At 45.7% G+C, this 26,131-nt stretch overlaps 3 protein-coding genes across 8 annotated transcripts; 1 reads left to right on the top strand and 2 right to left on the bottom strand.

The window, feature by feature from the left end:
* Positions 1 to 192: 192 nt before the first annotated feature.
* On the bottom strand, positions 193 to 7,254 carry amdhd2 (amidohydrolase domain containing 2). 3 transcript variants are annotated; one of them, XM_028041533.1, is made up of 12 exons: positions 6,997 to 7,254; positions 6,144 to 6,264; positions 5,691 to 5,827; positions 5,483 to 5,622; positions 5,339 to 5,393; positions 4,805 to 5,017; positions 4,641 to 4,729; positions 4,414 to 4,558; positions 4,232 to 4,339; positions 946 to 1,014; positions 509 to 610; positions 193 to 437 (listed from the first exon to the last, which is right to left on the bottom strand). In XM_028041533.1, the coding sequence occupies exons 2-12, from the start codon at positions 6,224 to 6,226 to the stop codon at positions 358 to 360; spliced, it is 1,221 nt and encodes a 406-aa protein (XP_027897334.1). In that variant the 5' UTR covers positions 6,227 to 6,264; positions 6,997 to 7,254; the 3' UTR covers positions 193 to 357. The 3 variants fall into 3 exon arrangements, with proteins under 3 accessions (XP_027897334.1, XP_027897333.1, XP_027897335.1); XM_028041532.1 differs by having other exon boundaries at positions 7,039 to 7,254; XM_028041534.1 differs by lacking the exon at positions 6,997 to 7,254 and adding an exon at positions 6,581 to 6,930.
* Positions 7,255 to 12,592: 5,338 nt separating this feature from the next.
* foxj1a (forkhead box J1a) lies at positions 12,593 to 15,477 on the bottom strand. Its single transcript, XM_028041401.1, has 3 exons — positions 15,311 to 15,477; positions 14,391 to 14,933; positions 12,593 to 13,728 (listed from the first exon to the last, which is right to left on the bottom strand). The coding sequence occupies exons 2-3, from the start codon at positions 14,862 to 14,864 to the stop codon at positions 12,748 to 12,750; spliced, it is 1,455 nt and encodes a 484-aa protein (XP_027897202.1). The 5' UTR covers positions 14,865 to 14,933; positions 15,311 to 15,477; the 3' UTR covers positions 12,593 to 12,747.
* A 2,847-nt stretch (positions 15,478 to 18,324) lies between these two features.
* Positions 18,325 to 24,568, top strand: ubald2 (UBA-like domain containing 2). Of its 4 annotated transcripts, none has more exons than XR_003598725.1 (4): positions 18,456 to 18,889; positions 19,497 to 19,550; positions 20,254 to 20,658; positions 20,742 to 24,568. XR_003598725.1 is itself a non-coding variant. In XM_028042580.1 (3 exons), exons 1-3 carry the CDS (start codon positions 18,770 to 18,772, stop codon positions 20,506 to 20,508), a joined length of 429 nt encoding a protein of 142 aa, XP_027898381.1. In that variant the 5' UTR covers positions 18,456 to 18,769; the 3' UTR covers positions 20,509 to 24,568. The 4 variants fall into 4 exon arrangements, 1 of the variants encoding a protein (XP_027898381.1); XR_003598724.1 differs by having other exon boundaries at positions 18,466 to 18,889; positions 20,254 to 20,638; XR_003598726.1 differs by lacking the exon at positions 19,497 to 19,550 and having other exon boundaries at positions 18,325 to 18,889; positions 20,254 to 20,638.
* Positions 24,569 to 26,131: the final 1,563 nt, after the last annotated feature.

Below are 26,131 nucleotides of genomic sequence, written 5' to 3'. Positions count from 1 at the left end.
GCAGCTGGTACTGGATCTTCACATGTGAAGTTATAAAATGGGAAACGGAAGTGGGCGGGGCTTCACCGTCAGCTTCTCTCCTATTGGTCAACATCAAGATTAAAAATTATTAGCAAATTTTAATTTAGTCTGTAAAGTGAAACAATGACATGTATTTATAAGGCAACTTTTATAAATAAAGATCAATAAAAATAAAGTTGATAAAGTTCTTATTTTTTATTTTTTGGACGCCATATTGGCCACATCAGGTGGAGAACCGCTGGCAACAGAACCATAGACTGTACCGGTCCAGAACCAGAACCATGTTCTTTATAAAACAAGAAGAATCAATCTGAAGGCACACAGGTTCTTCTTCTTCTATAGTTCTGCCCTCCAGACCTCCTCTCCAGAGATGTAGGTGGTTCTGACCCGAAGCCCGTCGTCCAGCAGAACCAGGTCTGTGACACGGAGACAAACACAGTTAGAGCGGCTCCAGAACCTCCAGAACCGTCCAGAGGGAGAAAAGGACCTGCGTCGGCGCCGTAGTGCAGGCTGCCCTTTCTGTGGCTGATACCGAGCAACCGGGCCGGATGCAGCGCCGCCGCCTCCAGGGCGTCCTCCACGCTGCAGCCTGGGGGCGACAAAGAGGCGGAGTCAGAGGCGGGGTCTGAGGGGGCACAGTCAACCAACAGGTTCTGTAGAACCAGCAGCTGGAGCTCAGCCCGACCCCATGGCTCTGGTGGAGGAGCATCTCAGGGCCTGAAGAGGCTGTGATGCACGGTAGGGCAGGTATCATGCTGAGGTGCTGGCTCCATTCATCACAGACCAGAACAATGGATCCGTTTCAGCACATTTTGAAAAGAAATGATTAGCACAAATGAAGCAGTACCAGTAACCCAGTATGGCAGCCCGGTATCGCAACAGAACCAGCAGCAACATAGAAACAGGAAGTGGCGGCAAACTGACCTGCAGCCTGCTTGAAGTGGCGAACGCACATGTCCATGGTGGCGATGCTGCCGCTCAGCGTCTTGGTGCCTGAAACACACAGAGTTGTGATCGCCTGCTGATTTACATTTCCACTCTGCCCCCTGACCTCTGACCTGACCCTGAACCACAGAGTTTACGCATGTGCCAGTTTAACTGACACATCATCCAATCAGCAGACAGCTTGCTGACAGGTCCGGGTTTCAGATGAACCAAAGATTCTTTCCACTCTGGTCTGGTCCGATATGGTAATCTGTATCATTCAGGGTTCCTGTATCTTCCAGTCCAGTCCAGGTTTTCATGCTGATCCTGTGCTGTGACGGTTTTGGGGGCTCGTCCAGGAGATTAATCGGCTAACTCACATTAATCCCACAGGATCAACTGGGAATAATTACAAACACACAGCAATGTGTAGTATTGCTGTGTACTTCAGCCCCTTTCAGATTTCTGCTGCTGCTTCGTAAAACGGAAATAAACTCTCTTTTTGAGCCTGCGTGAGCGAGGCTGCACGTTTGTTGCTCACTGGTCGGTGCTGCGTGAATGTGATAAGTTTGTTCTTGTGTGGACGATTAGCCTAAATCTGCTAATGCAAGTCAGCATTAATAGATTTGTGTATTCGCGGGATGAACTACCTTTTATGGATGTCTCCAGCTGTAGGATTTTAATGCTGTGTGGATGTGAATTAATGTGTGAGCAACAGATAATCTCAATTTCCCTATGGGATTAATAAAGTTTAACCTAACCTAACCTAAATGCTCAAATTCAGAAGCCCTTTATTGATTCCAAAGGAAAATAATTTGGTTTCAGATTAAACTAACTTTAACGGGACAAAGATAACCTGATAACTTCACTTGTTAAAGAAAAAAAACTCCTAAATTCAACTAATTTGTGAAAAAGTATTCATCACTTTGTCAAGAAAATCCGAGCTCATCCCACTTCCCCATGCTGGAGATTTTAGTTTAACAGTAATAATAAATACAGTTATCTTTAAAATGAATCACTCAAGTGATATCAAGGCCCAACAGTAGACTTAAGTGTCAATAAAGTTAGTTTAACAGTAATAATAAATAAAGTTATCTTTAAAATGAATCACTCAAGTGACATCAAGGCCCAACAGTAGACTTAAGTGTCAATAAAATAAATCTAGTTGTGTGTGTTGTTTTTGTCTCATGCAAACTTTGCTTTAATTCTACTTTTTTCTATCTAATCATAAAAAATCATAGTCAGTCAGAGAGAGTCATTAAACAGGAAAAGCAGGTTTCCTGGAAAAAGAGGAAGTTTCCAGCCTGCAGATTTATAAAAATAGCTGAGACTATTTTAAAGCATGAAAGTTTTAAAAAATTAAATCTAAACATTTTGAGTAATTTGATAAGATTCAAAGTAAAATACTTATATTAATATTGATTTACTTGTAATAATACTTACACTTATATTTGTGAGAACACTTACAAGAGAAACAAGTAACTGTAACTTTAGTAGTAAATAATTAGAATCATGGATTATTCTTGGTTTCTTTTCAGAAAAACATCTGTAATAACTCACATTAAGATCATAAATGAATGATAGATCAGAGAAGCTGAAGAAAATAAATGTGATATAAATGTGATTTTGACATTGAACTTGAAATGGTGTAAAAGGTTATAAAACTGCAATTAAACATCACTGATATGTTGGAGGTAGATGGTAGGTGAAAGGTGACAGGAAGGGAAAAAGGGGAACTAACAGGAGAGCAGAGATGATCAGCACCTTATATGGAAACAGGAGGTTGAGCAACCCTGAGACATTGGCACAGACATCATGACATGATGTCTCTTAAGACAGTGACGGATATGAGATCATCTGTCTAAGCAGACAGATAAACCCTATATAAGGTGGGTGCAAAAGAGGAACCGTTCGTTGGATCCTCCGGGCAGCTTCGAGCCAAGATCGAGATGGACAAAGAACTCTGCAGCTGAAGAAGAGCCGGGGCCACGGAGCCGGAGACTGTCCTGCACATGGAGACCAACCCGTCTGGCCCACAATCTGTGGCTTCGAATCGCACTTCTCTCATCGGCTGGGTTCTGACCCCAAAGACAAAGATGAAGACAAAGACAAGGAAGAAGAACTGGTGCCTTTTTTCCTGCCAGCACCAAGTCCTGTGTGACCTCAGCATCCATGCGGAGAAGAAGCTCATCAGACCTGCGGAGATCCTGGCCTTCATCGATCAACATCTTCCTCCTGCTGCAGCACCTTCTTCATCATCAGGCCAGGTCTGGGGTTCGAAACGCCAAACTCCGTCCGTCTCTCTCTAAGGTTCCTTTTTTAGTTCTCAGTATCAGCAGTAGGGAAAGATAGACTAGATGACTGATTTTACTTATTTGATTATTTCTGCTACTGAATTAAGCTGTACTGACCCTTGCAAAAATGCCTTACTAATAAAATATTTAGCATAAAGAAAATCTAAAGATGTTGTGGACATTCAGTTAATGAGTCACCTTAAAGTTCTTTGATGGTTGTAAAATAGCTGTGATGTTTGATTCTGGAGAGGAAGAGGTGGAAAATGTTTTTAGGTTGCTGGTAGCCCATATTTAAAACCTCATCCTTGGGACTCGACCGAGTCACTAAAACCTACCTGGTTCAATAACAAATGCAAGTTGTAAAATAGAGAACGAGCGACCGTTAACAGGTGTGCTCTGTGAAACTAGTTGGCTGTAGGCTGCTCAGTCTGGCTAATTCACAGGGGGAAGAAGGGTGGGACACCTGGATGTAGGCCGTCAGATAACCAGGCGAATCGTTTCTCGAAACCAGCTTAAACAGAGTTTACTTCAGTTCTGGACAGGGTAAATCCCAGCAGATTTAGGAAACTCAACGGACCCGTTAGACGGAGAGCTGGTAGCACATCTCCCCTCTCAGAAGAGGAAGTACGAGAGTGAGAGAGTAGAGACAGAAAGGAGGGGGGGGGTGTTGCGCAACAACAACTTAAAAACAGAATCTGACAGCTGACTAACATCACTGTGGATGACCTTTGACCCTGCTCTTTCAGACAAATGGGAGGGCTGATTCAACCTGATTAAGGTCATGACGTACCATCTCAGTCTGATTTATATCCAGACTTTGACTAGGCCAGCCTCGAAGCTAGATCAATATTTCCGAAATTGTTTTAAAATTTGTCCTTGACTTTAATCAATAAAATGAAACATCTAAAGCAGGAGGAATCTGGAAGGGTCAACTACTTTTCCCCTGCTCAGCAGCTAATGGCGGCGGCGGCAGCGGCGAGGGAGACGCAGACCTGCCACGTAGGCGTGCAGTCCCTGGATCTGGACGACCTGTTGGCCCAATGTGTGGCGGCCCGGAGGGAGGCCCATGGCCGTGATGGCGTCCGTCACCAGCACCAGCCCTGAGGGACACACACACATCCTGGACATTTACACGTCTCTGGTTCGGGTCCGGTCAGAACGTCCTGGAACGGACCTGAAGGGTGCGCCCGGTGTGCGATGCGCAAGGCGGCCGGGTTGGTGTGGATCCCGTCAGCGATCATCCCGTAGAACACAGTGCGACCCGCCGGGATCTGGTCGCTGGTCAGGAGACCCACGATGCCCGGGTCGCGGTGGTGGAACTGGGCCGGGTAGAGAGAGGGTAGGGTCAGAACCTCCTGACCGAGCCAGGTCCTGACCAGCCCCGGTTCTGTTGGGACTCACCGGCAGCATGGCGTTGAACAGGTGGGTGATGAAGGAGGCCCCGTGGCGCACGGCGTCCTCCGCCTGGGACAGGTTGGCCACCGAATGTCCTGCAAACAGCGTCTCTACGTCACACGGCTGACCCGACTCACCAGAACCAGAACCGTGGGGTCAGGGAGAACCACCTAGAGACACAGTGACGCCCTTCTGCCGCAGAGTGCTGACCACCGATTGGCTGTGGGGCAACTCGGGAGCCAGCGTCACCATGGCAACGTTGTCCAGGCTGCCATAGGTCTCCATCAGGTCGTCCGACCCTCCGGACCGGAACGTCCTCAAGAACCGCTCCGGGTGGGCGCCCCGCTTCTCCGAGCTGATGAACGGACCTTCCAGGTGGAACCCTGGACACCAGGGACATGAGACAGGAGTCTGTCCGCCGGAGGACAAGCAGCAGACAACATGGATCGCCCTGGGGTCCAACAGGGTTCATTTCTGCTCATCATGGGCTTCATAGGTTAGTATGGCCTAGTTAAAGTCAGACCTGAATCCCTAAAAACTGGTGTTCTCCTTGAAGACCGGATGGCAGGAAATTCTACTGGTTTCTGTCTCTGTGGACCTGTTTAAAATCCTGCCACACTGTTCAGAAGGTTCTGCTCTACTTGGTGCCGGTCGGACCCAGAAGACATCAAAAACAAGAACTGAACTTTGCCCTCTGGTCTTACCCAGGACTCCGGCTCCATCAGGTCCTCCATTGTGAACGTTGATCTGAGGCAGAACCTGAAACACATTCAGGATGTTAAACCCAGCAGCAGGACCCGTTGGACCCGTTGGACCTTCAGGTTCTCCAGTCCAGAGGAGGACGCCACCTGGTGGTAGACGGCGGGCGGAGACGTAACCAGGGTGGGACAGAAGGACGTCACGCCGTGTTCCAGGATCTTCTTGGCCACCAGAGACACTCCGGCGGAGACGTCTTCGCAGGGCTGGGAGAAATCCACGCCATAGCCTCCTGCGGGACGAGAGAAGACGTCTGAGCATCCGTCCCCCGGCCGTCCTCTTGAGGGACGCGTCCCTCACCGTTGATCTGGACGTCGATAAAGCCCGGGGCGACGATGGCGCCTCCGCAGTCGAGGCGACAGTCGGCGTAGCCCTGCTCGTCGAAGAACAGCTTCTCTGGGTCCAGGATCTTCCCGTCCCGGACCCACAGGTCCTCCCTACAGAGACAAAGGACGTCCAGGTTACCCGTCCTCCAGTTTCAAAATATCCAAACATTTTCAATAACAGCTCACTAAAACCATGAAGAAGTTTTGGGTTCTGAATACATTTAGTGTCGGAGCTTGTTTATGAGTCGGATTGGCCTAAATAAAACCTCTTCAAGGTTTCCTGAATCATGAAGTATTGGAACAACCCCTTCCTGTAGGAGGCGCTGACGGAGTTATCAGGTATCTTATATTTAGCCAGTTTAGTACAGGTATACCTGACACTGATCTAAGCAGGCCAGGTTGCTTTGACCTTTGACCCTGACAGTACCTCTGCAGCTTGTGCTCCCTCAGGATTCTACAGTCGGTGAACTGGATGATGGGAGCGTCGGACACGGACTTGTTGGACGGCATGTTGGCGCCCGGCGGCTCGGCCAATCAGACGCTCCGCTCTGCCGGAAATGAAAGCTTGTTTAGAATTATTAAAAGAAGATGAAAGCAACAGAAACAACATACAGAAAAGCTGCAGAAGACAACCAGTGGAGGAATAAAATAAATAAGAATAAAACCAAATTACAGACTTCAGTCAGAACCGAAGGATTTTTAATAGGTTTTCCATTTTATAACATTAAAGGTGAATAAAATAAAATGGCTTCAGCATCAAAGGAGCGCAGAGTTGGACAGGAACCCGGTTCCCAACATCGGACCAGAACCTAAAGACCCGGTTCACATAAATCAAACTCAAACGTCTCAAGAACCTGACAGTACCGATTCTGTTCATGACGAAACGGGTCGCAACCAGCAGGAAGGTACTGGTTCTGTCCCGGTCCGGACTCAGCCACACAGCCTGTTGCTCCACCCTGGACCGACCCCGGGCCAATCAGAACCAGAACCCATTCAGCTGGACCCTGAACCATCTACACAGGCTGTCTGGTTCTGCCTGATCCAGAAGGGTTCATCTCTAGCTTTTGTTGGATTCCAGAACCGGCACCAGAACCAGCGACCTCCTTGTTTTATTGAGCTTTTCCCGTGAAGCAGCCATCATGGCGGACTCTTGTCTTAGCTTCTCTGCTGATGCGAACTTTGACCCCTGACTTGTTTCTGCCCCTGTGGCGTCTCTGCGCCGGACTGCGTTTAAAACCCGTCAGTTTCTGGAAGAATCCGGTTTGACTCCGGTTTCTCACCTTCCCACAGAAACCGCTTCAGAGCTCCACGGGTTATCCTACCTGGAGGTTCCTTCGGCACAAACTAACCCCCGGAAACAGGTCCAGTCGTGGTCCGGTTCGGACTCCTGGAGCCGGAAACAGCAGAGACAGATGTTCTCCAGGAATCCCAGTAAGAACTGCTCGGGGATTTACTGGTCTAACTGGAGCTGGAGGGGTCAGCGTAAGAAGCGCAGTCATGTGACAGAACACAGCTGCAGGTCAGCTGACAGGAAGAGAAGAGTCAGCTTCAGTTCTCATCTGCTGAAAATCTGAAGAAAATAAAACATGAATTTATGTTTTAATCAAGTCAGAAATCTGCATCCGAACACTCTCTGTTTTTATTAACACATTAATAAAAATATAGAAACAATTATTTCAAAATAATATATTTAAGACAGTTCTGGGAGAAAATTTGAAATTAATGAAGGACGTTAAAATATGTATTCAGTTTCACTGCTCTTTTTTAGATATTATAGATCTAATGTTAGAATATGTTCTCATCTTAACTTATCTTTGAGTTATTTTGTGGTCTGTGTTCCTGTTTTCTAATTTACTTTGAAAGGTACAGTGGCAAGTTCTGTATCCTGTCACTTTCTGTTTATGTGCATGTTGTACTGCTGTTGTCCACTGGGGGCAGTAGAGCTAGTTCTTGTGTATAGGCAGCACTGTTCTAACCAATGGAAGTGAAGAAGTTTATAACCTGAACGTTAGCAATAAAGCGAACACAGCTATCTAACGAAAAGAAGTGTTTCATTCCAAATATGAGTATTGAACAAGAAAACGCAACATCTAATTATATTGTTTTTCACTCAATGGGCTCTTTGCACCTGCCGCGATGACGTCACAACCGCATGAGCAAATGCGGCTCTTTTTTCCGCTTTGAGTTAACATGACAGCTAGAAAAGACTTATTTCAGACGCAAATAAAACAATACTATGAACATTGTTGTCTTCCTAATATAATGGGCTTTTAAGTTTTCATGGATTTCCAAACGATCCTGAATTAAGAAGATGGTGGCTTGTAAATATTCGTCGCTACCAGCTAAAGCTAACGCAGCACAGCAATGTTTACAGCCTTCACTTCACTCCGGATCAACTTCTTCAGCCTAAAGCAGAAGGTAAAGGAGCCTCCTGTGTTATTTCCATGGAATCACTTCTGTATTCAGCCTGAAAGAGTTTATGGGAACCAGAGAGCAGACCAGAACCAGACAGCCGAGCTACTGACCCGCCTGGACACACTGCTGTAAACACCGTCCTGCTTCACAAGAAGCATGCTAAACTAATAAAGCGAAATAACACGGAGACCTTAAGGAACACGGCCATATTTTTCTAAAAGCAACAACTTTAAACCTGAACCGTCAGCTGAACTAGAACTCTGACACCAGAGCTGCTCTACTGTTAAGCTATGGGCTTGTTGTTCCTCAGGCTGCAGAAGCAAAAAGCCTGAACCGTAAAATCCCCGTTACTTGGTCTCTGACACTAACGACAATAAACCACCTAATATACTTGAACACAAGGTAAAAACATTGTCCGTTAATGAATGATGAAAAATGTTTAGATACTTAAATAGCACATTTTTACAAGAAAAATGTCAGAGAATATTTCCTACTAGCATAAGCTAAAGCTAATGTTAGCCACAAAGTTTAAAGTAAAACTCACTTCTTATCTGTGAACGTATAACGAGGCGAACATCTTAAAACCTTTCTCCAGCTTATTTGTTGGGGCTCTGGATCGATGTTCATCATTAACTGTTACCTTGGACACAACCAGTGGAAAGAGCCTTTTTCAATAGATCGGAAATGATTGAGCCGCTTTTCCCCGAACGCGGAAGCTGAGGTGCAAAGAGCCCATAACTCCTTGAACATGTCTTAAGTGACAAACTAAACTATAATCCACCAAATATCAAATCAAATCAATTATTTTACATGAAATATTGTTTTTGTATCTTGTGCAAAGCTTCTTATATTCTTATCTACTTCTTGGATTTCTTCAGTTTGAATATCAAATGTTATGTTTTTCAGTTTAACTGAACCCAAAAGCTCAGATACTGTTCCAGATTCTCCACCGATCAGAAATCAGTTTGAAATGATCTAAACTCACCTTTTCCGTCCCGTCTTCATTAAAGCTATTCAAACTCTTTATGCTAATGGCAACAGGGCTATAAAGTTCAAACCTGGAACTTCCTCTAGATTTTAGTTACCTGGAGGCGTCAGGCAGTTCCTCCTCTTCCTCCATTTTTCTTCCTCCTAGCAGCGACTCCTTTCAGGGTATCGCCATAGCAACAGGAATATACTAATAAGCCAACTAGCAGATGATGCTACACTGTTTTGGGTAACTAGTTAGGGTAACCCTAACCCTACCCCTATCAGCACCTGTAAAAGTTTTGACCAGTTATTATTATTATTCAGTTTTCTTTGGAAACACAAAATCCATTACATTAAAAAGTCTGTTATCATGAACCCAGTTGATATGGGGGTTAAATTTCCTGGACTTTTCTACTTTAAACAAAACTCTAAAGGTCTGATGGATTAAACCTGTCATTCTGCCTCGTGTTTTAATTTCAGTCCTAATTCTAGATTCTCTCTCAGTTGATTTTCTTCTGCTCTGTAACTTTAATCCTGAGAAAATCCCAGTCAAACTGTCCAAACCATGTTTGGATCTATAAACACAAATATTCTCCTCACAAATGTATAATCTGGGATAATAAGGATATTTTATAGAAGATTAAACGTCTCTACGTTGACTACTGGAAAACAAATAATCTAATGTATGTAAGGCAGCTGTTTAATAACCAAGGGTCATTGTTCACTTACAGTGAATTTCTGTCTCATCTTAAGTTTCCAGAAGCTCCTGAGGATCCGATCGTTCCCTCCAGCCTGGTTATGGTTCTGAACGGCATCATCAATCAGAAACCAGAACCGCCTCAGACAATTTAATGGACACTTCTGTTGCTAAAATTTGTGTGGTGTCTAAATCCAAAAACCAGAAAATTTGTTCCCTTTTCCAGCAGCTGATCATTTCTCAACCTGTTCTGCTGGACCCGGTTCCTGATGGTCCCACCTGGAGACGGTTTGGTTTCTGTCTCATAAACTCTTTACTAACAAAGTTAAAGACGTGACTGAGATGCTGCCCAACCAAACAGATTCAAGACAAATATTGATCCATTTTGCTCTTCCTGTCCCTCTCAGGCTGAAGACAAGAATCGTTTGTTTTGGAGCTTTAACTGGAAACTCTGGGACCAAATCATGAACCTTATTCTTCATAATTATCCTCAAACTCTTCTCAGTTATGAAACTCTTATTCTTGGCTTTGCTGCTTCTGACAAGAAGAACTGATTCTTTTTTTGTTGTCAACCTAATTTTATTTCTTGCTAAATTATTTATACATAAAAGCAAGTTCAGCATCTTGATTAAATAATTCAATATGTACAATCATCTCATTATGTCTTCTAATAATCCAAAAGCCATGGAAATTGTAAATTTACTACGCAAATTTAATATCTTGTAATTCTCTCTAGATGATTTTCTTGTCACTGTATGTATAAAATCCCCCCTGGCATATTTTATTTTATTTATATATTTTTTTCTTTTCTTTTCTTCTTATGTTTGTATACAATATCAATGTTTCAAAGATTACTAATAAAATGTAAAAATAAATAAATAAATAAATAAAATAAAAACAAAATAAATAAATACATAAATAAATGAATAAACTGGCAAAAACAAAACAAAACAAAGAACTTTTCCGTTTAGTTCGGCCATTTTTATTTTCCATTTCTGGTTTTTGTTTGAGTTAAACGCCTCAGCTTGTTGCTCCCTCACACATCCTCTAGGGGGCGCCACACAGCATACAGAAGGAGTCCATGCGTTTTCTGTTGTTGGACCAGAACCCGCTCACAGCGGGAGACTAAACCGAACCAGAACTGAACCAGGTCCTGGCGGACTCGGAGGTTGCTCAGCGCCCCCCCCCTGCTCCCTCCCTCCAGTCCTCCCAGTCCACATTAAAGCCGCCGGTGTTCCCAGTAAACCCAGATTCTTCCCCCATCCGGCCCGTCTCCATGACGACCGGGCCGAGTGGGAGCCAATCAGGAGGAGGAATCTGGCAGCAACTGATCCAGCAGAACCAGAACCAACCAGAAACAACCACAGAAGATTCTGCTGGTTCTGGTTCTGCTGGAGGAGAAGGTTGGTCTGGTCCATCATTAACAGAACCGGCGCCGTGTTTGGCTGAATCCTCCTGCTGGAGGTTCTGGAGGTTCTGGCCGGGTCCAGCCTCCTCCCTGCATTCCTACGGGTTAATGATTGCCGGTCCGGTCCGAGTAGGAGGGAGGCAGCGCCGCCAACGGGCCGGGCCCAGAGGTTCTGGGAGGTTCTGGGAGGTTCTGGGAGGTCGATTTGTGGTCAATGATTCTCGCAGTGCCAGGTTACTGGATCACTGATTAGAGCCGGAGGTTCTGATCCAAATGCTTCCTCTGAACCCGACCTGTTGGACAAAACAAATCTGAGGCCCGGTTCTGAACCCGATACTATCAGCAGAACCTACAGGCAGACATGGTGGTAGCAGTACAGTGCTCCGGGCTGGGCTGCAGAACCAGAACCAGGACCAGTATGAGCTAACTGGACCTCTGCTCGTCCAAAAAGTTCTGGATGATCCAGTCCCCGTTCATCATGGTGGGTCAGAATTTTACATCCATCTGGACTCCAGAGGGTGTGAATACTTTCCTGCTTCAGAGCTTTCAGTTTGCAGCGTCGCATTTCAGCCGCAGGATCGTCTTACCTGCAGAGCAACACCTGCTTCAGGTTACCATGACGGCAATGTGAGGTCATCGTTACCTCATCACTGGGAGGGGGAGGGCTGGACCCCCCACTGAGCCAATAAGGGAAGAGGAAGCAGCTGACAGAGAGTCACCATGATGGCAGGAAGACATCAGGCTGGACACCATGACAGTCTGGAAAACTCTGGAAAACTCTGGAAAACTCTGGAATCCGAGGAAACACACTCCTGCTAGCTAAGCGTCACCTTGCTGACTCCAAGGTCTTTCCTCTGACAACTATGCTAGCACAGCTAGCGTAGCATAGCACAGCATAGCTAGCGCAGCACCTTAGCCGACTCCAGGCCAACCGACACGGAGCTCCAAGTCCGACCTGAACAGCATCCTCTCAGAATCCGTCTGTGAATTAAACTTGTTGTCTGCTGCGTGGTCAGGGTGTTACACTGTGACCTCTGACCTCTGTCCAGCAGCACAGATCAAGTCTGTCCTCATGTCAGCTGTTTGTGGAACTTTAGCCAGGATTTTAGGAAAACCTGGAATCTTTCAGGAACGAGTTTCCAGCTGTTTTTCTGCTTCCTTATGACAGCAGCAGGATTTTATTTAAATGGACTTTATTTAGAAATTTGTATGAAAATACAGTTTATGAGCCACTGAACGAGAACTAGTTCATGTTGGTACCTGAAACATAGCTCAGAATTTTAAAATATTGAACTATGAACATGAACCCATTCATAACAAATCAATAACAAAATATGTCAGAACAAATTTGACTACAACTCTATAAACTACAGATTTACTATAGAAATATTGTTCATTTAGTTTTTAATGTTGGACTCTGTCTCGTCTGTTTCCTGCTTCCTCTAGTGGCGTCTCCAGGAAGCAGGCGTGGACAAGAGTCTACAGGACAGGAAGAGGCGTTTCCCTGCAGCTTCCCAGCCACTTTAGTCACTGACCCTTTCTTCAGATGTGACAATTGCTAGCATCCATTGCTAGCGGCTCCATCCGGTTGCTAGCATCCAGGACTAGCGGTTCCATTCGGTTGCTAGCATCCATTGCTAGCGGCTCCATCCGGTTGCTAGCATCCAGGACTAGCGGTTCCATTCGGTTGCTAGCGTCCAGGACTAGCGGCTCCATCCGGTTGCTAGCGTCCAGGACTAGCGGTTCCATTCGGTTGCTAGCATCCAGGACTAGCGGCTCCATCCGGTTGCTAGCATCCAGGACTAGCGGCTCCATCCGGTTGCTAGCGTCCAGGACTAGCGGCTCCATCCGGTTGCTAGCGTCCAGGACTGGCGGCTCCATCCGGTTGCTAGTGTCCAGGGCTAGCGGCTCTCCCAGGTCAAACAGTTGGTCCAGGTTGACGGTGGAGCCGCTCAGAAAGTCGCCGCGGTCCTCGTCCTCCGGCCAGGGCGTCTCCAGGAAAGCGGTTGCCAGGAAGGTTTCCTCGTCCAGGTCGTTGCCACTTCTGGGTGTAGGAGGGTCGGCGGCGGCCATGATGGGGCTCAGAGAGTCGCCCCCATCCAAACTCAGCTCCCCCCTGAGGGCCGAGTCCAACAAGCCGTCCCAGTCGAAGGGGCCCTTCAGGGGCCCGGCCTCCCTCTGCTCGTCCACACAGAGCAGCGGGGAGCTGCAGTGCCTGGTAGCCTCGGAGGCGCCGCTCCGGGATGCCAGCACCGACTTCCTCTTGGTCCCACGGCGGCCGGGGGTCGGGGCATGGGGGCCCTGCGGGCCGCCCTCAGACAGGCGGGGGTCCCGGCACTCCTCATTCGGCGGCGGCAAGTGGACCCGGAGCGGCGGCGTACGGCGGGTCCGGTGGACGCCGCTGAGCAGGCGCTCGGCGTACGGTGGGTCGATGCGCCAGAAGCCGCCCTTGCCCGGCTCGTCTTTGCAGCGGGGGACTTTGATGAAGCACTTGTTGAGCGACAGGTTGTGGCGGATGGAGTTCTGCAGGGAGACATTCTGAGTCAGAGCAGGAAACCCCCCAGAAGGTGACCTCTGACCTCTGTTAAATATTATCTGCCCGACAACAACAAAACGCTGCAAGGCGTCAGAGCTGCTGAGCCAATGGCGCGTCAATCATTCCCAGGGAGGCAGAGTCTAACCAGAAACCTGCTGCCAGGGAATACTTTGACTAGGACATCCTGCTGAGAGGAGGACTTTGACTAGGACATTATGCAGAGGGGAAAACTATGACAGCACCTTGACTAGCGCTTTTCTCCTGTTCTTTTTCCTAAATAATCATCTGTTATCATCTGTTATTATCTGTTAACGCAGATGATGACAAATAATAACAGAGAATAACAAGATGATAACACATGTGTGTGTCACCATCCGTTATCATCTGTTATCTACTTTGTGTTATTATTTGTTATCTGTTATGATCTATTAGGGTTCAGCCTAACGGAATAATTGATCAGTTGACTCTGTTGGGGGTTGTGAGGCTCTCGCCCAGGGTCGTACAAGAAGGCCTCTAGGCCAACAGGGGTCGCTGTGATCAGCTTCCTGTATGACTCCAGATAAACTCCCACCCCCCTCCAGCTACATCCTGCCTGTCGGTCTGCATACAGTCCGGATTGTGTGAGGTGTGTGTGACGTCATGCACCTACCTGCCAGGTGGGGTCCGCGCGCCGGTAGTAGCAGAAGTTGTCGGTGATCCACTGGTAGATGGAGGCCAGGGTGAGCTTGCTGCGCTGGCTGGCCTGCATCGCCATGCAGATCAGCGTCGCGTAGGAGAACGGCGGCTTGATGTCCGGGTTGTTGCGGTAATCCACCTCGGCCGGGCAGTGGCCGCGCGCCGCGAGAGCCGGCGGGGCCCGCATCCGGCTGAAGGCCGCCGCGGTGGGCTTCCCGGGAGTCAGCGGTGACCCGCTGCAGGAGGCCGGGTCCCCGGCCAGAGGCGAGGCCGGGCCGCCGGGGCCCAGCTGCTGCTGGCCCTGCTGCGGTCCCGGAGCCCCCAGGATGGAGAACTCCTGCAGCCACTGCAGGTTGGTCAGGCTGTCATCCAGGCCGCAGCTGCAGGGGGCCCCGCAGCTCCCGCAGCTCCGCTGCTCCTCGGGGCCCACCGGGCTCAGAGACAGCATGGCTCCCCGTCCTGCGCCACACAGGGCTCGGTTCTGCTACCCGACTCGAACCTCGAGGCAACCTGGCCGCTAAAAGTGAAGAAGAGAAACATTTAGTGTTTTAATGACTGCATGCCTGTTTGACGCATATCTTTGCGCTGCCGCAGCGACGTCTCTGCGTTTCCTCTGCTGCTAACGGCTGGAAACTACTAGAAACTACTGATGATACTAATAAAATGGTGGAAATATTCAAATGTGACTTAACTCACATTATCTGCTCATTTGGTTTTTCTCATGACATTTTACCCGTTATGTCCTGATCGCCGCCAGTCTTTACCCAGCAGCCACTTTTATGGCATTAATAATTAATAAAACCACTTTGACTCTAAGTAACAGTCAGTAAAAGTATCAGTTTAGATATTTCAGGTCTTCGGAACCAGAAGCCTCTAAGGAATCCAGAAACTCACCTTGAAGAGAAACTTTTAGATCCCAAAGGAAACAGTTTGGAGAACTTTAAACACCAAAACCGGACACCTGCAGTCTGCGCCAGTCCCGCTACAGTCTGCGCTCCTCTGTGCGTGTGTGTGTCCGCGGCTCGGGGCTCCGCCGGGGCGCCAGTTTAATACCTGCTGACGGAGGTTTGTCCCGGAACCATGGTAACGGGACACCCCCCAGTAAACAGCTTCCCGCTCCCCCATTGGCCGGCCGGTTTCCATGGTGCTGCGTTTCTAACCACTCTGCAGCTGACCGGGGAGGTTCCCAACCTGAGGCCCGAGGGCCTCTCCAGGGGGCCCAGCTGGAGCTGAGAACAGAGACTAGAGTCTGACCGGAGCAGAAACTCAGACAGAACGTATTAATAATTCATCATCTGCCTTTCTGTCAGTTTTCAAAGCTTTGAACTAATTTCTCAGCTGGAAAAGCTCAACATGGCGGCATGACTCAGCAGCTGGGCTCTGATTGGCTGCTTAGAGGCAGCATGACGGCCGGGCGGCGGGAAGCTGCAGATAATCTGATGTTGGAAACCTGGAGAACTTTGGAGTGAGGAGAACCGCCAGCTGCCAAAGCACAACGCAACCAGATCCCATCTTTTCTCAAGATAAACCTGATCTGTTCCTCTTCCAGATGTGGAACTAAACCCCAAAGTTTTCAAAGCGTCTGCAGGCAGAAGGCCGAGTCGCATTCTAGCTGACTGTTACATCATCAACGTGAGACAGGTGGTAAATTCAGCATCAGCAGAAGAAGACGAAGGCAGACGGTAAAAATAGACAATGGCTGAAAATGATGATAATGAACTGAAAGCACTCTGAGTCAGTGAACGCATCACATCCGCTGCAGCCAATGGTCCACTAACGGCCGCTGCTGTTAGCTGAGCTTCCTGTTTGTTTGTTTCCTTCCTGTGCTGACCGTGCTGTCGCTCTCTGCAACTTTACAATCCATCTTTACTGCTGGAAACAGAGAACTGCAGCGGCCATCTTTACTGAAATCCTTCCAGAGATGGCAGCGGCCATGCAGAACCTTTTAACTCCAGGCTTATGATCCATTGGCAGGACTTGAACCTTGACCCCTGGACCTTGTTGCTGGGAGGATCCGTGGTACCATCTGCCTCTCCATGCACAGTTTCTGAATTCACTGAAAATGAATTGGGTCGTTGTTCTTCTCTATGCTCTGTTTGAGAGCGTTCCACTTTGGCAGAACGGACCAACAACAGACCACAGTCCAAACTTTCCTGGTGAGTTTCAAAAGGGATAATAAATAGTTTTTCAAATAATCATCAGAAACTCAGCAGATTTATTGGAAAACTTGTTGGAGAGAAGAAATGTTTCCAGAGCAGCTGTTAGCAGCAGCAGCTTTATGCAGTTCACCCCCTGACCACCAACAGGCGATGTGGGTAAAGTTTCTTGCCCAAGGACACAAAAACAGGTGGACAGAGCGAGAATGAAATTGCAGGACAAACTCCTACCAGCACCACCACCATCATTCTGGTTCTGGTTCTGGTTCTGGTTCTGGTTCTGGTTCAGGTTCTGGTTCAGGTTCTGGTCCAGGTCAAATGGTGGTAGTGTGCTAGCTTCCTGTTTATTTTGGGGATGGTATGCTAGCTTCCTGCTAACATTCGTGATGATATGCTAGCTTCCTCCTAACATTAGTGATGGTATGCTAACTTCCTGCTAACATTAGTGATGGAATGCTAGCTTCCTGCTAACGTTGGTGATGATATGCTAGCTTCCTGCTAATGTTAGTGATGTATGCTAACTTCCTGCTAACGTTGGTGATGATATGCTAGCTTCCTGCTAACGTTAGTGATCGTATTCTAGCTACCTGTTGACGGTAGGACAAAGTGTGAAGTTTGCTCTGTGTCTCTTCCAGAAAGCTTTGGGACATTTTGTCTTCTGGTTTGACTTAGAGGATAAACTCTGGTCCGCCTGATGTTCCATTTCTTTAAACTGCTAATGCTAATGATTGCTTCCATCTGCCTCCTTGAATCAAATGTTCTTTTGTCTTTCCCATTTTGAAAAATGGCAAAGGAAAATTGGTCTCATATTTCGTCCCAATAAAACAGAGTAATGGATTATTAATGAAGCAATTATAGAAAGTCATCAGTTCAAGAGTCTAAGCTATACAATGTTCCAGTTTTACTTTTTGTGCATAAAATAATCTGATCATAATCTGAATTTTACACTGAGGAATAAACTGAAATCTAAGGTTTGATCTTTTAAAACCTCCAGAGAAGTGTGTGTGTTTTAGCGTAAATGAAGTTGCCAAACAAAATGAGAAGGACCTCACTGCAGCAAACAGGAAGGGACCATTGCACTCCGGAAGTGAAGGGGGCGCTATTTCCTATATTATCCACAGTCTCCCGCTTTTATTTTCTTTTGAAATCGATGATATATCTCCACCTTTAGGAAGGATTTTCACTCCCAGCATTTATTTGAACTTTTATTTACTTCAGCACAGCTCACAGTTTTTAACACATTCTGTAGCTTTCTGTGAACTTCTAAATCTGCTCATTACTCGCATCTTTTCGGGCCTGATACTGCCTCTAGTGGCGTGGGGTGGTAACACAGCTAATATAATTACATTACTAAATCAGAATAGCACAAAGTCTTTATTATTTATTATTAATTCTGGCATTACTGGAACCATAAAAGATAAATTATCTTCTAAAACATTATATTTTTTCAATTTTCTTCAGGATGTAGAGCTAATTAGGTGACGTGAACAATACCTTTATACATTATAAATAATATCTATATTTCTCCACCAATTATAGGAGGAACAAAAGAAATAAGCAGACATGAAAAACAACATGATCAACTATAATAAAAATACAATTTACAATATATACATAAGAAATTTAACTGAGCAAAAGTCAGTAACGAACAAATTAATTATGTTCACAGAAGAATAACCAGGATTGTTAAACAGATTCAAGCAATAATTCACATTTTTATTTTTACTGTCCCATGTATATTATTCTGAGCCTGTTAGTTGGTAGAGCCCCTTCCTGTTTGCTGCAGCGAGGTGGACTTGGACAAAGCAGCCAATCAGCTCAATGATTTCCTCCACTCACACATGACGTCACTTTAACGGACCGAAGGAGGGACCTTCTGTAGTTTCACCAGGTCAGTCAGACGGGCGGGTCGCTTCATAACTCCGATCAGATTTCTTGACGCCGCCCATGAATTTAGTGCCCCTGTAATAAAACCAAACTCACAGACTTTAATCGGTTTACTGTGACAGCCAATCAGCGCCTCTCTGCTCCAGCTTCTTGCGCTCCGGACCAATCAGCAGCGAGCAGCTCTTTGTTGTTGCTGCTGCGGGCCGCGGCAGGACGCGGACGGCCAGCGAGCTGCGGGGTGTCGCTGCGGTTTGTCCCGGATCACCGACGGGTTTCTCGCCAGTTTGGCTTTCTGACAGGCGGAAGCGCCATGTCGGTGAACATGGAGGAGCTGAGGCACCAGGTGATGATCAACCAGTTCGTGTTGGCGGCCGGATGCACCGCCGATCAGGCCAAGCAGCTCCTCCAGGCGGCCCACTGGCAGTTCGAGGTGAGTCCGGATAGCGGAGGCTTTAAGCCCGCTTCCTGTCGCGGGATCAGCGGGAGTGGGTTCGGGTTTCGGAGCGGACAGACAGGAAAGACTAACAGGGGATCGGTTCTGCGGTTCGGGTTCGGACCACGCTGCTGCTCATGCTAACATTAGCCACTGAGAGGACGCGGTGTTCCCCACCAATGGCTGCCTTTGTTTACATTCTGCAAGTGAGTCATTCCGTGCTGGATGATCCGGGATTTATGGCAGGAACAGTTCTCCAACATCCGGATCCGCCTGAGAACCAGATTAGCCCGGAGAGATTCACCGATTGCCCTTCTAAAGGAAAGTTGGAACCTGGGAGGAACCGGTTCAGTTGTTAGACTGAACCGTTCACTGACTTTTCGGCTCTGATACGGATCAGAGGGAAGAACAGTTCAGTTGTTGGTTGAACATGTGATTCACCTGAAGGACCTTTGAGCTCCAGCTGAACCAGAAGGTTCTGAACCTTCATGTAAAGCTGCTAGTCCTGAGGTCAGAGGTCAGGGCTACTGTGAAGGGGAATGTTGTGCTGGTTCTGACCCGGTTCTGGGTCCATGTTGATGTTGCTGTGTTGCTGTGTCTGCAGATGGCGCTAAGCTCCTTCTTCCAGGAGGCCAACGTTCCGGGTCAGCACCAGATGGTGAGCAGCTGCTTCATCCCCTCCAGTACCAGAACCCAACCAGAACTGGTCAGAGTTGGTGGTTCTGTTTGGAGCGTTGGAAACCTGGAGCAGAACCATGCATGGTACCAAACAAGCAGGACCTTCGACTGGACCGGTTCGGTTCTACATAACCGAGTCCAGACGTCGTCATCGCTTTAAAACGAGTCCAACTCACGGGTCGGGTCTAGGTCCCAATAAAACAGACCGGACCGCACGGGCCGAACCGGGTCATCTGTGTCGGTTCAGTTCTGGTGGTGAACAGTCGGAGGCTGCAGTACCGGAATGAGGCGGCAGGGGGCGCCGCTTCATCTCCAGGGCCGATCTGTGAAACCCGACCTGCCGGGTCCGAATGTTTCTGAAATGTGGCTTCATAAAGAAGAATCTCTGAGCCGGAACAGCAAACATTCAGACATGACCTGATGGGCGGGTCTAACCGGATGGGCGGGTCTAACCGGATGGGCGGGTCTAACCGGTGGGCGGGTCTAACCGGATGGGCGGGTCTAACCGGATGGGCGGGTCTAACCGGTGGGCGGGGCTAGCAGTCAAAGCTCTGCTCCAGCAGCTGATTTTTAGACCTTTGCTGATGTAGAAAAGATCAGCTGGTCTGGTTTTCACATCTGTCCTGGGGCAGCAGCGGGTGGGGGAGGGGCAGCAGCGTCTAATGATTTGTCTCCTCCCACAGACGGTGACGCCCAGGAACACGCCGGCCACGCCCCCTAACTTCCCGGACGCCATCGCCATGTTTTCCAGGCTGCGGGCGTCAGACTGCCCCCCCACGCCCCTCCCCCATGTGGGCCGCCTCCCCACCCCCCCACCCGCCCCCCTGGCTGCGTCCCCCCTCACCCACAGGTCACCATCAAGGTCACCTCCACCTGCACCGCCGCCCGGCGGCCCCCAGCAGCCGGCCGCCATGTTGGCACTCCACGGCCCGAGATGAGGAGCGGGTCGGTTCTGGTCGGGTCGGTCTCTGCTAGATGGAAACCAGGAACCATGGATTCATGGAAAGTCCTGCAGGTTCTGTGAGGATTCTGACCCGGCCCGCTGGACTCAGAACCCAGAGCCATGAGGTCAGAATATCAGGCACCAGGTCCGAGTCCGGCCGGGTTCTGCCTGGAGGTAAACTGACCCGGTTCTGCTTCAAATTGATTTTTATTTCCGGTTTTTTTCCAGACTTTAAACTTTCTGAAAGCGGATCCATCAGAACCCGACCCGGTTCTGCTGTCCTGGACCCGGGTGGGACCCGGAACCAAACCTTTGTTCGCTCAACGACTGGGAGCCGTTTGGGTCCAGATGTTCAGAACCGCTCCGGTTCTCCTCCATGCTGAATGTTGGCCATGACGGAGTCAGAGGTCAGAGGTCAGAGGAAGGCTCCTGAGACGCTGAACCTCTGAGTTTCCTGAATGTTTTTCTGCTGCACACAGAACCAGAACTACAACCAGAACCAGTACCAGAACACTCCTCCTTCACAGCTCGTTTCTGTTCCGGTTGATTTTTCACTTCCAGGTCAAACTGGACTCCGACCGGAACCGACCCGCAAATCCTCAGAATCTCTTTAGGCTAAATTCCAGAACCGGGTCACGGAACTGGGTCACGGCTTCTTTAATGGGAGATTTTATCAATAAATCAGAATTTTTTTCATCTTTGCTTCCAGATCTAAAAAAATGTCCAATTTCATTTAAAGTTAAAGAACCAGAACCAGAACCGGTTTGGTTCTGGTTCTGGTTCTGGTCCGGATGTTTGGCCCTTTAAATGATGCCAGGGTTCTACGGGTTGGTGAACATGAACATTTTCAGGTTTTAGTTTCCGGGTCGGGTCAAACCTCCTGAACCCACTTGGTTCTGTCGCTATGGAGACGAATTGATCTAAACCTTTATTTAGCTTGGACCTCCTGAGTTTCTGTACTTTTAATTCTGCTGTTGGACTTTATATGTTTAATGAAAGACATTCTGATCTGGTGTGAAGAACCATCCGGGCCGGAACCAGAACCATCCGGGCCGGGTTATCTCTGGTCTGGAGCGTCAAAGAGAAACTTTATGGTGGATTTTTATAAGATTTAAAAACTTCCAATGTTTCTAGGAAACTGTTTGATCTCTGACAAAAGAAAAGCTTAGCAATAAAGTTTTAGAAAATACAAACATTTGAGCTGGATCTGTGAAATAAAAAATGGTTACAATGTATGGAGCCACGTAGTTAGCTTTCAAAGCGCTAGCGTGTAGTTAGCTTTCAAAGCGCTAGCGTGTAGTTAGCTTTCAAAGCGCTAGCGTGTAGTTAGCTTTCAAAGCGCTAGCGTGTAGTTAGCTTTCAAAGCGCTAGCGTGTAGTTAGCTTTCAAAGCGCTAGCATGTAGTTAGCTTTCAAAAGGATATTTTTGCTCTGATAAATGCTAGCAAACATCTTAGCATAATGAAACAGGAAAACATGGCCGCCACTGGCATGGAAGGTGGTCTTCAGTTTTATTCATTTCGGAAAGTTGGAACCTGGGAGGAAGTTCTGAAATGTCGCTTCATAAAGAAGAATCTCTGTTCTTTATGAAGCGTTCGGGTTCACTCCATCTGAACATGAATGACTTCATATTCATGTTAGGTTTTTAAAAAACTTCTTTTTCCAGGGTGGAAATTCACCAAGATTAATAATTTCTTTCACACAGATGTGTTGGCCAGGAAAAATACTCTGTCTCAGTCAAGATGAAACAAAGAGAACCCGGGTTCAGGTCCAGGTCCAGGATTTTGTGGATCAGAACACAAATTAGATCTTTATTCTGGCCTCAGGTATTAAAACTAAAACTTGGCGTTCAGACAAACTTGGAAAAGTGCAGCGCACAGAAAAGTTCAGCTGTATGAAGCCGTGCGTACGCTCACACCGCCGCACCTTTCCTTTACACATCACAGTTTATGGGGGAATTTTCCTGCCAGACTTCCAGAGCACATTTTCATTTTGAAAGCAGGATTTCATGTCTCGTTACTCCAAACTTCTGCTCTTTCAAATATTCACTCTGCTTCTCTAACTTTTCTCCTTCCACTCAAAACTTTCTGCTTGCTAGCGAAACATTTTCTGCTTAAGTTCTGTCGCCTGGCAACCTCTCAGCCAATAGGGTTCAGGTCACTTTATTTTGGTAAATGATCAACATTAAACACAGGAAACAAAAAAATGACAATAAACAAACCCATCATTTTTCCTGGAGCCAAAACTTATACTTGCCTGTCGTCATAAAAGATATCTTCTATCCTAGATATACATACATGTACACACAATGCATATATATCTATCTATATATATAGGTAGATATATGTATATATATATATAGTACAGGTCACAGGTTCCTGACGATATATGTATACATTATCTCCAATGTTTATATATATATGCAATATCTTTAAACTTTAAAGTATTAATTTGAATAAAGAATTTTAGTCGGTTCATGATATCCCACTTTATTAATAAGCCTTATAGCTTTTTTTTGCAGCTTAACTAAAATATCAATGTTTTTTTAACTTGCATTCTCTCAGATTTCTGAGACAAATAAGGCAAAGCCAGAGGAAAATATGATATGCAAGGCTTTAGCATTTATTAAATCTTATATTTTAAACAATATTTCCATAGTTTTTGCAACTTTATTTCTAATATATTCAATATGAGACAAACTGAATTTGTTGTCTATAATAATCCCTAAAAATGTCTCATAAACTCGATGACTTTCAACTTTACATTATTATAGATCCGATTAAAAGAGAAAGCATAAACTTAGTTTTTTCTTCATTTACTGATAACTTATTGTAATCTAACCACATTTTCATTATTTCATCCATATTTTTTTCCAGAAAAAAATTAATTTGTATCGTCAAACATAGACTTCAAAATACTGGACACTGAAAAATATGGTTTAAATAAAGTATAAATCATTTACTGAGCCTTGAGGAAAACCTTTTACTGTTTCAGTTTGACTTTATTAATCTGTACATATTGTAATCTATTACTCTAGTAACTATTGAACCACTGATAAGAAACTGTACAGGTCACAGGTTCCTGACGATAAGCTCTAATGATCTATAAGCTCTAGATCTATAAACTCTACATTAATAACTAGACCTATAAACTCTAGATCATCTTGTTGAGTTTATTATTTTATTTAAAAGTTTTTATGAATATTTTTCCAATATTTCAGTGAATCCTGGTTTCCGTGACGACGGCCTGCAGTCTGTGAATCTTTGTTTGTCTCCAGTTTAATGAAAAAACTTTTGCTGGTTTCATTTTGTCAGAAAAGTTTCAGTCAAAACAATTTGTTACAAATAAAGATGAAAGGTTTAATAATATTATAAATGATCTCTTTCATGATATCAATATCGTTACAATCTCTGGATTTCTTATTTTTTAACTACGTCTCAGGAACATTGTATGAATATTATTAATATTATTAAATGTATAATTGTGTGGCAGTTCGTTTACTAAATTAGAACCAATATTAACAAACTACTGATCAAAGGTTTCAACAATTTCCTCTTTATTTTCCACTTGTTATATTTAATACATATTGGGAAATCTCTCTCTTTATTGTTTTTAATACTATTAATTATATTCCAACTAACTTAATATCACTGCTGTGTTTTGCAGCAGCATAGAATAATTCTGTTTTGCTTTCTCAGCACTGATGTTAACTTATTTTTATGTATTTTATATTTTTCCTGAGTTTGGCTCCTGATGAAATCGATCGATCTATTTCTGATGTTTGTTCTTTTAGGGGATAATAATGATTATAAATTCTTACAAATATTTCCAAAGCCGTATTATATGACTGGTTAACATCATCAACATGAACATTTGGCCAATTATAGTTTAATAATTCTGCTTTCATTACTTATTCATGTAGATATTAACATGAATGGACAGAAACCTAAACCAAACACTGTTTTATAAATTCTGTTGTTTTAGTATTCTCGTTATATTTCAGCAAATCAATGTGAAAATCTCCACAAATAAAAGTTAACTTTTGTTTGTGCCTTGCATACGTCTAATATTTTCTTACTAAATTCATCTATGGAAGAGCCAGGAGTTCGATAAACACGACTAATTAAAATATGTCCTTCAGTTTTAACATCCATCAAGTTATCAACTGAAAATATCATTTTAGTAGCAACCGTCCATCTCAGTCCAGACCTAACGAGCAGTGAAGCATCGTTAAGCTGTTCTGACTGAACATCTGATCCACCTTCCTCACATTGTTACCACATTCAATTCTCATCAAATTTTTGAAGGTAGCTTTTTATCTGAGAAAAGTTGCTTCCATAGAGCTCCAGGATGATCAGTCTGGATGAATCTAAACGATCAGAAACCAGCAGATCAATCTGATCTCTGATCAATGGCTCCATGTTCTCCATCAGAGCCAAAGCTCCTCAGGTAGCAGCTCACCTTGATGCAGCTACTGATATACCTGGGATTGTCTCCACACCTGATCACCTGATCAATAATCAAACTGTTAGATCAGCCCTGGTTTCTCTGGTTTCAGTGTGTTTAGATGAGTTTTGGCGCCATTTAGTTTCTTATTGTCCACAGATAAAGTTTGCGTGGCTGTCTCACATTTTCACGGCATGTCTTTCACGCCACGTTCATTTTCATGCCAACTTGTGCGTAAAACATGGCGCTGCACACTTTCTGTGTGTACGCCGCTTTAGCGTGAGATCCCAGGTCAAGAACCTGAGTCCGACCTGCCCACAAACTGTTCAGTGTCCTGCCCTCCGGGAAAAGATATAGAAGCCTCTGCTCCCGCACCACCAGACTCTCCAACAGTTTCATCCATCAGGCTGTGAGGATGCTGAATTCCCTCCCCTCAGCATCAAAGCGGCCAAGAAGATGAAGAAGAAGAAACCCAGAACTTTGCACAACTGCCCTTCCTCCTAACATAGAGGGCAAATTCGGCATTTAAACTCTGCACTTCTGCCACTTTTTTAAAATCTGTGTATCTCCATATACTTATATATAAACATATACATTCTCAGTTGTAAAACTTTTTACGCTATATGTCTAGTTATTGTACATCTATTTATTAATTGTTTAGGATAATTTTAGTTAGACTGTGTCTTTTATTGTTACTCAGTGTTAGTAACGCCCTGCCTTGTATCACTGTGGGATAGTGAGAAACGTCATTTCGATTCCCTTGTATGTCTGGACATGTAAGAGGAATTGACAATAAAGCTGATTGATTGATTGATTGATTGATTGGTGACATAAAAACTCAAGCTCAGAATCGTCTGTTTTATCACCCAATCAAAGATTTCAGCTTCTCTGTATGAAAAAATTTTAGAAATTTAGGCCATGTTCGCCCTTCAGGATGAAGGACAGACATCCGATGTGTTTTTTTTTTTTTTGCTTTGTCGCTCATATTTCCAAATAAATGCAACTTATATGTGATCTGTGAACTGCAAACAACCTGAAAGTGCCCGCATGCCCAGTAGAGGGCGCCATGACATCACACATAGAGAGCGCTCAGTATTTTGCCAACCAAGGTATGACCGAGTTCTCATTGTTGGTGATTTTAATATTCATGTCTGTTGTCCTACTTCACCTATG

The sequence above is a fragment of the Xiphophorus couchianus genome, chromosome 16 (genome assembly GCF_001444195.1).
Source record: "Xiphophorus couchianus chromosome 16, X_couchianus-1.0, whole genome shotgun sequence".
NCBI lineage: Eukaryota > Metazoa > Chordata > Actinopteri > Cyprinodontiformes > Poeciliidae > Xiphophorus > Xiphophorus couchianus.
This window is presented reverse-complemented; position numbering and strand designations above follow the sequence as displayed.